At 55.9% G+C, this 13263-nt stretch overlaps 1 protein-coding gene across 2 annotated transcripts; it reads right to left on the bottom strand.

Annotated features, from left to right (window-relative positions):
• Positions 1-4537: 4537 nt before the first annotated feature.
• Slc11a1 (solute carrier family 11 (proton-coupled divalent metal ion transporter), member 1) lies at positions 4538-13263 on the bottom strand. Of its 2 annotated transcripts, XM_013011577.1 has the most exons (13): positions 13135-13263; positions 12759-12878; positions 10605-10711; positions 10169-10239; positions 9780-9847; positions 9449-9604; positions 7856-8014; positions 7208-7297; positions 6979-7098; positions 6467-6616; positions 5616-5689; positions 4997-5150; positions 4538-4873 (listed from the first exon to the last, which is right to left on the bottom strand). In XM_013011577.1, the coding sequence occupies exons 1-13, from the start codon at positions 13204-13206 to the stop codon at positions 4784-4786; spliced, it is 1431 nt and encodes a 476-aa protein (XP_012867031.1). In that variant the 5' UTR covers positions 13207-13263; the 3' UTR covers positions 4538-4783. The 2 variants fall into 2 exon arrangements, with proteins under 2 accessions (XP_012867031.1, XP_012867022.1); XM_013011568.1 differs by lacking the exon at positions 13135-13263 and having other exon boundaries at positions 10605-10982; positions 12759-12844.

The raw sequence follows: 13263 nt of genomic DNA, 5'->3' as shown, positions 1-13263 counted from the left end.
CCGCGCCGGGGCGGGCCCGAGGGCGGCGCCTGGGCCCGAGGGCGCGAACCTAGCCTTTCCGTGGTTTGCTCCTGGGGGAAGGAGGGTAATGCTAACTTATCTGAGAAGTGGGGCTTCGCGTCCAGCGCTCGCGGGGAGGTCGTGAGCGAGGAAGCCGTGCCCAGCCCGCAAAGGAACGCTCTCGACTTGAAGGTGACCGTCACCGCCCACTGGTCTCGGGGGCGAGGTAATCGGAGTCTCTAGAATGTGAAAAATCCGAGTCCGTGTCCAGGCACGCTCGGCGTCGCCTACCTTTCCAGACGGCCTCACCTGTCGCGCGTCCGTCCCCCCCCTGGGCGGCGCTGGAGGAGGCCCCACCCCTGCGAGCTCCTCCAGCCCCCGAGACCCCGGCCGCGTCGGGGTCGCCGGACGGCGTCGGGCCCTGCGGCGGCCCCGGTCCCGAGCGCTCTGCGCAGCCTGCAGCTGCAGCGCGGGCCGGGGCTCCGCATGTGCGCCCGAGTCTGGGACCATGAACTCGGGGCTGCGCCGGTGCCCCTTCACTCTTTGCGCTCAAGGCCTGGCGCTCTACCACTTGAGCCACAGCTCCACTTTTGGTTTTTTGGATGGTTACTTGGAGAGGAGAGTCTCCACAGACTTTTCCTGCCCGGCCTGGTTTCGAACCTCGACCCGCAGGTCTCACAGGTGCCCGGCTACATCTTCAAAACAAACCAAAAACGCTGGTTTCTGAAGTTGCCTGCAGCCGTCGTCAGCCCTGTGTGTCCACAGTTTTCAAAATACTAATAACGCCAAGCCCCGCCAGGCTCGCCGGGCACCTCCCCCTCCGCCAGGCCTCCGCGCGCGGGGCGGGGCGGGGCGGCGCGGGGGGTGCGTCCTGTCCCGTCCGGCCTCCGGGTGCGAGCGCGCGGCGCACGTCCTCCGGGCCCCGCCGAGGGGGAGCCGCGAGGCGGCCCGCGCCCGGGAGGCCCGCGCGGGCGGGGTGGGGCGCGCGCGCCAGCCTCCACGCCGGGGCGCGCTCGTGTCCCCGAGGCCGGGCCCCGGGTGCACTCAGTCCGGCGGCGCACGCAGACTCCCCTCATTGCATTGAATCGTCTTCACCGCCAGCATGTCCTCAGTCCCCGTCGGCGTCCCCCTCTCTCGTGTGCCCGGTAGAACGACCCCGTTCGCGTCCCATTTCGCAGATAAGAAAACTGAGGTCCCGGAAGAGCGGCGCCGAGGCCGGGGCGCCCCCCTCGGCGGAGCGCCGTGCCCCGCGCGGCCGGCGGGTGGCGCCTCAGCCCCGTATCCGGATGCTCGGCCCGCACCGGCCCCGAAAGGAAGTGTGACCCCGGGGCTGGGCAGGGCGGCCGCCTTCCTCTCTCTAGGTGAAAGGTCGGGATCCCAGCTTGCTTTCCCCGCGACAGCCCTGGACCGGGCGAGGGCTGCTGCATCCCTGGCGCCATTCACAAACTGGCCACCTTAAGCCAGGGATGTCTAGGGGTACTGCCAGCACCCCCCCATTGTCACCCCTGAAAGCCCTCGCCGAGATGGGTCTGTTCCCAGTGGAGACAGCCCAGGCTCAGGCATCTGCTGAGAGCCCTTTGGGTAGGAGTCGAGAGGCTGGGCCCACCCCAACAGCAGAGGGTAGCTTTACCCACTGAATCTCTTCCTAGGTCGTTGTCTAGTGGGTTTGCTTCCCCAGGAAGAGGAGAGGTGAGGCTACCAGGGGAAAGGAACGGAGGGGAAGTAGCAGGATCTGGTGGACCAGTGTCTCCAGCCAGCACCTGCGCTTAGCACCTGCCTCGCAGGCCCGGGAAAGTGCAGAAAGGCAGCGCAGGGGGCCCCTAGCAGGCTCCTGGGGGGTGGCCAGACCCCCTGCTCACCCTGGGATCCAGGTGGAGGACAGGCTGGAGGAGAACCACCGCGGCTCCCCACCCTCGAGTTCCACTGGAAGCCCGGGGACCAGACCCAAACCCTGGCCTTCCCATGGGAAGTAACTGACCTTGGCCTGACCTCATCACTAACCCTTGCCCTAGGCCCAGAGCAAACCTCCTTTTCTGGCCCTCCTTATCTTCCGGAGCCCAAGTCCTAAATCCCCGGCTTAACTGTTCCTTTGCGCAGCCCATCCGCCCTAGTCCCTCTGCCCCACCATATCTGAAAACTCCCCAGAGGATGGCCCTGCATTTGCCACTCACCAGAAACCCCTCTGTCCCACACTCTCCCCATGCTGCCCCTTCCTTTAGCTTTCAAAACCCCGTGGAGCCCAGCGCTGGATACCTTGTGATCTTAGGGACCCAGGAGGCTGAGATCTGAAGATCATGGTTCAAAGCCCTCCTCCCCTGAAGAATTGAGTCCTGCCTTATTCCCCAGGGTCAAGCAAAGAACCAGGTATGTGCTCAGGTGCTTGTCCACAGGCAGGTCATTCTGAGCTTGACCCCAGAAGTCAACAGCCCCCACACCCAGCATTCCTCTGTGGGCTGGGCCAAGGACAGCGCTCTTGTTCCCAAAGAGTTTTATTCTCTGCTTCCTTGTTAAGCCTTATATAAGCCCACCCACCCACCCCCAAATCCAGTCCCTTGCACAACCTCCAAACCTGCAGGAAGGCCTGTGACCCTGGCTTTTCCTCAATAAACAGTCCTTGGCTGTTGAGGATCCAGTCCAGCCTATTCCTTTTCCCATCTCCTCTATTTTCCCAACACCCCCCTCCAACATTTGAGCTGTGGCTCAAATGGAAAGAGCACTAGCATTGAAGTGGGGGGTGGGGAGTTCCGGGACAGCGCCCAGGCCCTGAGTTCGAGTCCCGGACCAGCACCCCGCGCACCACACGACACACACACAGAGCCAGGCAGTGATTGGTGCCTGTTTTCTTAGCTCTCAAGAGCCAGCAGGAGCGCCTTGACAGCTGACAGCCTCTGTCTAGTTCAGCGCTTGGCCTTCCTCCACCTCTAGCACAGGACTTGGCACCCAAGTAACGCAGAGAATGATCAGAGATAGAGAGGTGCACATCAGGTGCAGATGGGGGCATTTTGGGAAACTTCAGAAGGGATCTGGGAGAGAAATGCCTTTCTTCGCTCCCCTCCCTCCACTCCCCTTCTTCAGCTGTCTTGGGGCCCCATCTTCTTTCTCCAGGGATAAGACCCGAAAACTGTGGTGGGCAGCCCTCTTGCCGGGTCACTCTCTCTTACACTGGGCTCCAGTAGCGCCAGACCTGTCCCAGCCTTTCTCCCCCTTGTGGGCCCCACCTTCCTGTTGCCCTTTTAAGAAAGAGGAAATTCTTCTCATAAACAAGCGCCCAGTCAGAGCACGGAGCCCAGCTGGGTCCCCGAAAAATCGAGGCTGCTTTCAAGGGCCGCACCCACACCAGCTTTAACTCTGGGGAAGGACTGGACGGCACCCCGCCGCCGCTGCTCCCCGCAGGTTCTTGCCCGGGGTTCCAGGGACCTGAAGAGTCTGGAGGAGGAGGGACTTAGGGGAGCCTAGAAACTGCTCAGGGAGCGTCTGTAAAGTACGGGTTGTGCTTAGGGCGAAGGTGTGCCCCGCCGCTCCCAGGAGTGAAGGGGGTTCCCCGCCCACGCAGCTAGCCCCTCCTCCTCCCCCAGTGGAGGTGGAGTCTGCGGCCCCTACGAGAGAGGCGGCAGCGCCTTCTCCCCAGCTTGGCCCGAAGTGGTGAGCCCAGGCCGGAGGGCCCGAGCTGCTGGGAGTCAGAGCCAAGCGAGCCTTGAAGGTGCAGTGTGGCAGTCCGACCCCCATCCCCTTTGATGGCTAAAGAACTAGGCCTCGAAGGCACGGACTCTTGGGTTCCTTATGACCTGGTACGGAAGGAGAGAGAATCTTAGTTTTCCTGCCTAGAAAATGGGTTTGCAGCCGGGCTCTGGTAGCTCACGTCTGTCATCCCAGCCACTCAGGAGGCTCAGATCTGAGGATCGCAGTTCAAAGCCAGCCTGGGCAGGAAGTCTGTGAGACTCATTTCCAATAAACCACCGGAAAACCAGAAGTAGTGCTGTGGCTCAAGTGATAGAGCGCTGGCCTTGAGCTGAAGAGCACAGGGACAGCGCCCAGGCCCAGAGTCCAAGCCCCACGACTGACCAAGAAAAGAAAATGGGTTTGTGGGCACACCGGAGAAACTGCTGAGAGTAGGAGCAACTTTAGATTTTGCGCTTTTTGGGGTTTCCTTCCCAGCCCTTCAGGCAGCTGACATTTCCTAAGCAATGATCATTTAAAGTTCCAGTCGGGTTCTGTGTCCCCAGAGTCTGTCAGTTCACCTTTAGGTACTGATTGCCTCCCCCCCCCCCCCTTTGACCAGATCTGGGGCCTGGGTACTGCCCTGAGCTTCTTTTGCTCAAGGCCAGCATTCTACCACTTGAGCCACAGCACCACTTCTGGCTTTTTCTGTTTATGTGGTACTGAGGAATTGAACCTAGGGCTTCATGCATGCTAGGCAAGCACTCTACCACTAAACCACATTCCCAAAGGCTGACCTTTGCTTTGCCATCCTGCCTCAGTATCCTGAGTGCTAGGATTACTGACACTGACCAAATAAATATTTGTGACTGATGATTAGGTGCCAAGTGTGGAGTATTATATTAAAACATTTTACGTCCATGGCAAGTCCGTGTAGTTCCCATTTTACAGATGAGAACAATGAGACCTAGAGGGTAAGCACTTGTTTGAAGTAGAAAAAGGTAAGGTTAGGTTGGTGAGCCTCCAAGGGTCTTGCTCCATCTTGCTGCCTCCATGTCTAGCAGGCCAGTGTGCCCCTCATTCTACTTCCCTGCTGAGGGGCTCACTCCAAGCTCTTCCCATCCTTTTACTCCCCTTCAGGGAGCCCATATAGGAAGTGCTGGTGTGAGCTGTGGCTCAGAAAGGCAACTCCATGGGCGATGCAACAGGTCCAGGCCTGGAGAAGGAGCAACCATGAGTGGAGGAGTGGAGAACTGTGAGGAAGCCCAGACTCTCCTTTTGCTTTCTCCACTCCCAGGTCCCCCTCCCCAGCTTCCCTTCCCCTCCCCCCCCCCAGTACCAGGTAGGTAATAAGGCTCAGGTAGGCTACAGCCAGCACAGCTACAAGGCCGAAGTAGGCAGGGTGCGGGAGGTTGGACACGTAGGTGACCACAAAGTAGAGGTTGACGGCACAGATTAGGGCCATGATACCAGAAGTGACAGCCTTGCTCAGCCTAGGGGACAGGAGAGAGACTCAGGACTGACTGGCTGAATACTCTTGAGTCACCTGCGTCCTCTTCTCCCCCTCTAACACCAGTGCCCCTAGCCAAGAACAGGGACACACAAAACCCTCATGTTTGTGCTGTGTGGCCTGGCTCCATAGTCTTCTCTGAGAAATCCAGGCTCCTTTCAAGCACAGCACACACGCTCCGGGGAAGGGCTAGGCAACATTCCGTAGCCATCTCCATGGCGGCTGCTCCCTGCAGGTCCTAGCCTGGGATTCCAGGGACCAGAGAGCCTAGAAACTGCCCTTACAGGGAGAGCTCAGGCTCTTGAAACAGGCTCTAGAAACAGGCCTCAGCTCCAAATTCAAAAGCTGTGTGACCCCGTGTGTAAGTTCTTGACCTCTCTGAGGCTCTGTTGCTTCCGGTAGATCAGGACAGTAGTTCCTCCCTCAGGCTGGTGGTGAGGATACTCACCGGCCGTTGGCAAACTCCTGCATGATGGCAGGCATGCTGGTGAAGGTCAGGATGGGCAGCACAGCAAAGGGAAGCTGGGGAGAAGAGAGAAGAGGGAGGTGGGGAAGGGAGGGATCCTCCTTTTCATGGATGGCTGTACCAAATGCCTTAAGCACTTTGAGCCTATCTTCTCTTGTCTATGCTTTCTGAGCAGAAGACAAAACGTAGAGGCTCTGAAAAATAAGGATGGTAGCAGGGTGCTAGTAGCTCAGGACTGTAATCCTAGCTATGCAGGAGACCTGAGGATCGAGGTTCAAAGCCAGCCCAGGCAGGAAAGTCCGTGAGACTTATCTTCAGTTAAATACCAGAAAAGTGGAAGTGGTGCTATAGCTCAAAGTGGTAGAGCACTAGCCTTGAGCTGAAGAGCTCAGGGACAGACAGCACCCAGGCCCAGAGTTTGAGGCCCACAACTGACAAAAAAAAAAAGGATGGTAACAGGGTGTGAGTGGCTCAAACCTGTAATCGTAGCTACTCAGGAGACTGAGATGTGAGGATCCCAGTCAAAACTAAGAGACTGTTATTTAAAATTAACCAGCAAAAAAAATCTACAAGTATAGGTGTGGCTCAAGTGGTAGAGCACTAGCCTTGAGTGAAAATGATGTGCTTTGAGTTCAAGCACATGTGCACACTTGAATACACACACACACACACAGGAAGAAGGTGGTGGTGATTCCTCCTCCCTAGGTGGCTGCAGATCCTGCCTGTGCGCCTCTAGGACAGTGCGTTTAGGATGGAGGCTGGCCTGGATGTGCCCCTCTCCCAAGCTCCATTTGGGGAAGGCTGCCATGTTCCTCCTTGGACCCCGGTCTCACCAGCAGGCTCTGAAGCACGTTGAGCAGATCGTTTAGGCCTGACAGGTCACTCAGGTCTCGGAAGACAGCCACAAGCACGGTGGGCAGGATGGCACAGGAGCGGGTTAGGAGGACCCGGGCAAAGCGGGACCAGCGCAGCCTCAGGAAGCCCTGGAGCGGGACAGCGTCAGGATCAGGGACTCCACAGGAGGGAGGATCTGTGTCATCTCAGCCCAGAGTTTTTCTGTTCTGAGGTGGAGGGCAGCTCGGACCCTAGTTGGAGAGGGAATTCTTTCCACAACACTCCTCCCCAGCCATGGCGCAAACTTAGCCAGTTTGGGGGAAAGGGCCCTCTGCTTGTCATACTATCTGCCGCTCCTGGAATGCTGCCTCCATTTTCTCGTCTGTAAAGTGGGGCTGGTGGGCACACCCTCTGGGTTGCTTTTGGGATGGGCAAGGCCGGTATCTGGACAACCCCCCCCCCCCCGCAGGAGTTTGCCTGTTGACAGTGCCCGTGGCTTTTCCCGGCCCACCTCCATCACGAACTGTCCCGCGTATGTGCCCGTCATGGTGGAGCTGTGCCCTGCGGCCAGGAGACCCACAGCCCAGATGTAGAGCGCTGCGGGGCCAAAGAGGCAGCCCAGGATCACACCCTGGAGGGACGAGGGTGTGGTCAGGACGAGGCCCCGCCCTCCTGCCACCGACCCCGCCCCGAAGTAGGCGGGCCATGGCGCGGCCACGCCCCCACCCTCGGGCGCTTACTCCACGGTAAATGTCCACCGACACTGTGGTGTTGTCCCTGGGGAAGATCTTGGCATAGTCGTGGAGGCTGCTGTTGGCACAGACGTTGGACTGCAGTCCCGGGGCCGGTGGGAGGGAGCGGGGAGGCACACTCAGCCTGGGCACACTTTGCCCAGTAGGGGTTTTTTTATTTGTTTTTTTCTTTTTTTCTGCTTGCCAGTTCTGGTGCTTGAACTCAGGACCTTACACTCTCATTTGGCTTTTTCGCTTAAGGCTGGCGCTCTAGCACTTGGACCACAGCACTTCCATCTTTTTGGTGATTAATGGGAGATAAGAATCCCACAGACTTTTTCTCTGCCCATCTGGCTTCCAGCTGTGATCCTCAGAGCTCAGTATCTGGGATTACAGGCATGAGCCACTGCCACCTGGCAGTTTTGTTCTTTAATATAATTTGTGGCCAGCGTTTAAAGTGGAGAAGAATTCATCTGGCAACTCGGTTGCCAGCCTGTCTCAGATTATAAGAGCTGGTGTTGCCAACAGAGACTTCTGATGCCCCATAACCTCCTCTTCCTCACACTTCCTCTTCCTCACACTTCATGACTCTCCAGCCTTTCAGCCACCTGAGGGTGGGGGGAGCAACAGGTAGACAGGGCTGGAAGTGTGCCTCACCACATCCTGGTTGGTTTGCTGGTAGAAGGCCTGGCCAAAGACAGCCATGACAAAGAGGTTGATGATGAAGGACACAGACAGGGCGATGGTGGCTTCAATCAGGAAGTACATGTTGGCTTCCCGGATGTCCCCCCGACGGGCTCGGTCTATATCCCGAGTCTATGAAGGTCAGAGAGTGACAGAAGTGTCCTTCAGAGGCACCCAAAGTGTCCCTACATTCACACTTCTATCCTTGTTCCCTCCAATCCCCAGTGTGTGTGTGTGTGTGTGTGTGTGTGTGTGTGTGTGTGTGTGTGTCCATCTGTGCCTGTGTGCCAATCAGTCCAGTCCTAGGCTTGAACTCAGGACCTCATCTCCTCTTGGCTTTTCCTCTCAAGGCTGATACTCTACCACTTGATCCGCACTTCCCCTTCTGGAATTTTCCTGGCTAACTGAAGATTAGAGTCTCACAGATTTGTCTGACTATCCTGGCTTCAAAGCACAGTCTACAAATTTCAGCCTCCTGAGTAGCCAGGATTACAGACGTGAGCCACTGGTGCCAAGCCCTGTTCCTTCTAAAGTTTCTCATGGGGCAGGCACTGGTAAGCCAAATGTGTGTGTGTGTGTGTGTGTGTGTGTGTGTGTGTTAATTGTGGGGTTTGAACTCAAGGCCTAGGCTCTGTCCTTGAGCTCTTTTGCTCAAGGCTAGTGCTCTACCACTTTGAGCCACAGCTCCTCTTCAGGTCTTTGAGTGGTTAATTGGAGATAAAAGTCTCATGGGTACTTTTCTGCCATGGCTGTCTACAAACCGTGATCCTCAGATCTCAGCCTCCAGAGTAGCTAGGATTACAGGCATGAGCCACTGGTGCCCAGCAAGCCAATTTTTTTCTACATCTTTGCCCTTGCCAGAGTCCTGGTCCACAGTGATCAACCATGTAATGAGAAAGATTGGCCTTTGGGATCCCTTTAACTCAGCCCCTAAAAGCTCTCTCTCCTTGGCCGTGCATGCTGTATCCTGAAACATGCCTGGTTTGTTTCTGCCTCAGGGTCTTTGCACTCATCATTCTTTCTGCTTCCAGTAGCTTTGCCTTGCCCAGTCCCGGTCTATCACACATCTGCTTTATCTCCTTGACAGTACCTTTTATAATCCATGCTCCCCCTCCCCCACTAGGATGCAAGTTCTCAGAGGGGAGGGGACTTGACTATTTTCAATGTTAATATATTAATCCCCAGCTTCCAACATCATTCTAGTTTGAATAGCTAGGGATTCATTTCTCACCTAAATTTTATTGTTTATTTATTTATTTATTTTTGTTCCGGTCGTAGGGCCTGAACTCTGGGTCTGGGCACTGTCCCTCAGCTCTTCAGCTCAAGGCTAGCGCTCTACCACTTGAGCCACAGCACCACTTCCGGCTTTTTTCCTTTATGCTTATGTGGTGCTGAGGAATCGAACCCAGGGCCTCAGGCATGCAAGGCAAGCACTCTACCACTGAGCCACCTTCCCAGCCCCTCTCACCTAAATTTTAAAAGGAGCCAAGAGGTGGGCCTCCATCTTGGAGACATGCTAGCCGAGCTGTGAAGGAGAGAGCATCTCCACCTCTCTCCTGGGCTCACCTTCACCAAGGCTGAGTGCAGGTAGATGTTGTGGGGCATGATGATGGCCCCAACGATGCCTACGGCTTGCAGAAGCTCGGGCTGACCGCAGCCCGGGCAGGAGGGCAGGAACAGACCCCGGAGGAGTGCTCCCTGAGCAGGGCGGGCCACCACGTACTGTGGGGAGGAACCTCATCAGCCCACTCAAGACAAAGTAGCGGACGCCACTCATCCCGCACCCCATCCCAGCTGCTTAGGGACTGGGCCGTGGGCCACTGTCCCCGGGCCTCAGGCCGCCCAGAAGGGAAGGAAGGGGAGGGATGCCAGGGGAGAGTGCAATGCCGACACCAACCTCATAGCCGAAGGTCACAGCCATAATGGTAATGAGAAATCCAAAGAAAGCTTCCAGCTTCCGCAACCCTAAAGGCAAGACCAAGGAACAGAAGGCACAAGACAAATCAAAAACCTGCAAGGTAAACAATTGCTAATGGCTAATATTTGGAGCTCTCTGTTCCAGGCAGCTAGCCAAGAGCTTAACATATATTACCTCCCTGAAGCTTCTCCACAGCCCCAAAAGGCTGTGCGATGCTTTTCCCAGAAAACCAGCACTTGCTCCCGCCACAGGGCCAGAGAGGGAGGGAGCCAAGGTGTCCCCCCTTCCCCAGTGGAGGGGGTAGCTGTCCCCAGCTGTGCTCCCTGGGGCTTCCTCGTCCCACCCCTGTGAAGCTGGCCTCCCCTTACCGTAGCTATCCAGAAAGAGGAAGAAGAACGTGTCCCCGATTGTGAACAGGACGCCACCCCAGAGCGGGATTCTGAAATCACAGTGGCCTAAGTCAGCCAGCCCCATCTGCTCCCCAGCCCGGAATGCCCGACCCCGAGGGGGGTGGGAGCAGGGGCCCGAAGGGAGAGGAGGTGTGCTGAAAATGGCAGGAACATTCCAGAAAGAGCAAAGCCACCTTGGGGACCAGAGAGCCTTGGGTTTCAATCCTGCCAGCTGTGTGGCTCCCATCCATGTGACTTTACCCAAGCCACCTTACATTCTGGGAAAGAGAGCAACAGCTTGATCTCCAAAGGAACAGCTGGATTAAATGGACTCAAGAAGGTAGGAGGCCTAGAGCAAGAGGTAGGAACCATCCCTAGCCCCAGACTGGTAAGTGGGTGGCCCCTGGGGTGATACCGTCCATCCGAGAGCAGATTGAATGCAATCGCAGTACCAATGACCTCCTGCATGTCTGAGCCCACAATGGCCAGCTCGATGGTCAGCCAGACCAGAGTGCGGGGCACCTGGGGAGGAGATGTTGCTTCTTTAAAAGTGGGCCAGTGATTTGACCGTTGCTTCACCCGACACCCAGCTTTTCACACTCGGCATGGTACTTCAGGGCTAGAAACCTCCAAACTACATTTGCAGGATGGTCTCGCAGCTGGCTTCCAGTTAGGTTTTGCAAGAAGTGCTTAATGGGAGATTGCTGTGGTCTGGATGTGGGTTACGTGTGGCACTCCTTTGAGGGAGAAGCCTTTGCTTGCGGGCTGGAAGCCTGGTCCCAGTGTAGAGATGCTGAGAAGGGGTGGAACCGTTAGAAGCTGAGCAGAAGTCAGAATTATGCTTTTGAACCTCTGGAAATGCTGAACTGTGAGCTAATTAAACTTTTCCTTCCTTCCTTCCTACCTTCCTTCCTTCCTTCCCTCCTACCTCCCTCCCCCTCTCTCCCTCCCTTTGCTCCTTTCTCTTTCTTTCTTTCTTTCTTCCCTTCCTTCCTTCCTTCCTTCCTTCCTTCCTTCCTTCCTTCCTTCCTTCCTTTCTTCCTTCCTTCCTTCCTATGCTAGGGGTTGAACCCTTACATATACTAGGCAAGGGCTCTATCCCTGAGATACATCCCCAGCTTAAACTTCTTTACCAGCTACCCAGCACCGTGTATTTTTTATCATATCCAAAGAAAAGGGACTAATTCAGAGATTGGAGCAGACAGAAACTACGTCCCTTGCTCTGGTGGCACCAGTGAGGACAGGAAATAATGTGAGTTCCAGAAGCAGTGGCTTTCATTGAAGCAGTGGCTGAAATGCTTCTAGAAACTCAGCAGCAAATGATCTCTTGACCCAGCCAGGGGTGGAGCTTTCTAAAATTTGTTAACATCTTCTGCCCTTGCTCTTTCAGCCCTTCCATAGGTCAAATGGCTAAATTCTCACATTAAATCCCTCTGAAAAAAAAAATCTTGCGCGCTGTGGTTTCTGTGTTCCTAAGTGGGCTGTGACTGCAGCCAAGTCCCCAGGGTCCAGCCCAACTGGATCCTGACACTGACAGCTTCCTATTGGTGCCTTGAGCAAGTCACTTCCCTAAAGTTTAATGTCTCCTCTGGTTTGTTTCTTTCTTTCTCTCTCCTTCCTTCTTTCCTTCCTTCCTTTTTTTATCAGTCGTGGGGCCTGAACTCTGGGCCTGGGCACTGTCCTCAGCTCTTCAGCTCAAGGCTAGCGCTCTACCACTTGAGCCACAGCGCCACTTCCGGCTTTTTCTGCTTATCACTGAGCTGCCTTCCCAACCCCCTTCCTTCCTTCCTCCCTTCCTGCCTGCCTGCCTTCCTTCCTGCCTGCCTGCCTGCCTTCCTTCCTTCCTTGCCTGCTAGTGCTAGTACTGGGACTTTAATCCAGAAGTGCTCATTGTTTTTGCTGGTCGTGGGGCCTGAACTCTGGGCCTGGGCACTGTCCCTCAGCTCTTCAGCTCAAGGCTAGTGCTCTACCACTTGAGCCACAATGCCACCTCCAGCTTTTTCTGCTTATGTGGTGCTGAGGAATTGAACCCAGGGCCTCATGCATGCAAGGCAAGCTCTACCACTGAGCCACCTTCCCAGCACGCAGAAGTTCTCATTCTTGCTGAGCTGTTTCACTCCAGGCTGATGATGTTCTACCCCTTGAGCCTCACCTCCACGTCTGGCTTTTTGATAGTTAATTGGAGATAAAAGTCTCTCAGATCAGTCTGCCTGGACTGGCTTCCTACCTTGATCCTCAAACCTCAGCCTCTTGAGTAGCTGGGATTGCAGGAGTGAGCCACCAGCACATGGCTTTTGTTTTTTGCGACAGTTGCACTATGTAGGCTAGGATAACGTTGAATTCACTATGTAGCCCAGGCTGATCTTGAACTCTCACTCCTCCTTGGTGCAATTTCCTTCTCTGTCCCTCTCAGCCTATTAGTACTAGTAGTTTGAGTCTGTCTTTTCATCTGTCAGCTGGACTTGGGAAGCCCAGGTAAGATCATATGATATATTTATTCATTCATAGAATTTCAGGCTTCCTGTTGCCCTCTCTCTACCTCCCCCCCACCCCAACATACACAGCTCACCTTAGGATAGTAGAGATGGCAGACCTCACCCAAGTCCTTGCCTGTCACCACGCCTAGCCGGGCAGCCAGTCGCTGGCAGAGCAAGCCCAGCACAGTGGCCCAGAACAGCACCCAGAGCAGCTGTGAAGAGGCCCAGGAGGCCGTCAGCCAGGGAGGCCCATCCAACATAGGCCCTCAAAAGCAAGGACACTCTACAGGGAGAGGATGGGAGGGTGGAGTGGATGACCAGCCCCAACCTTTGGCTGGGCCCTTACCACGGGGCCCTGTTCTGGCCTATTGCAACCATCCCTGTAGCCACCCTGAGGACACAGGACAAGTTGGGGTCTCCACCCTCTTAGCCTGATCTCCCCCTTCCTTCAGGATCCCAGCTCAGCACTTTGAATCCAGCCACAGCACCAGCCTGAAGGTCCGACTCAATGTTCCCCGGGTCCAGAAAAGCGATGCTCATGAGGAAGCCAGGTCCTGTGAAGGCCCACAGCTTCCGCAGGCTAAATGTGCCCTGGGG

This window comes from Dipodomys ordii, unplaced genomic scaffold (assembly GCF_000151885.1).
Source record: "Dipodomys ordii isolate 6190 unplaced genomic scaffold, Dord_2.0 Scaffold1, whole genome shotgun sequence".
Classification (NCBI taxonomy): Eukaryota; Metazoa; Chordata; class Mammalia; order Rodentia; family Heteromyidae; genus Dipodomys; species Dipodomys ordii.
This window is presented reverse-complemented; position numbering and strand designations above follow the sequence as displayed.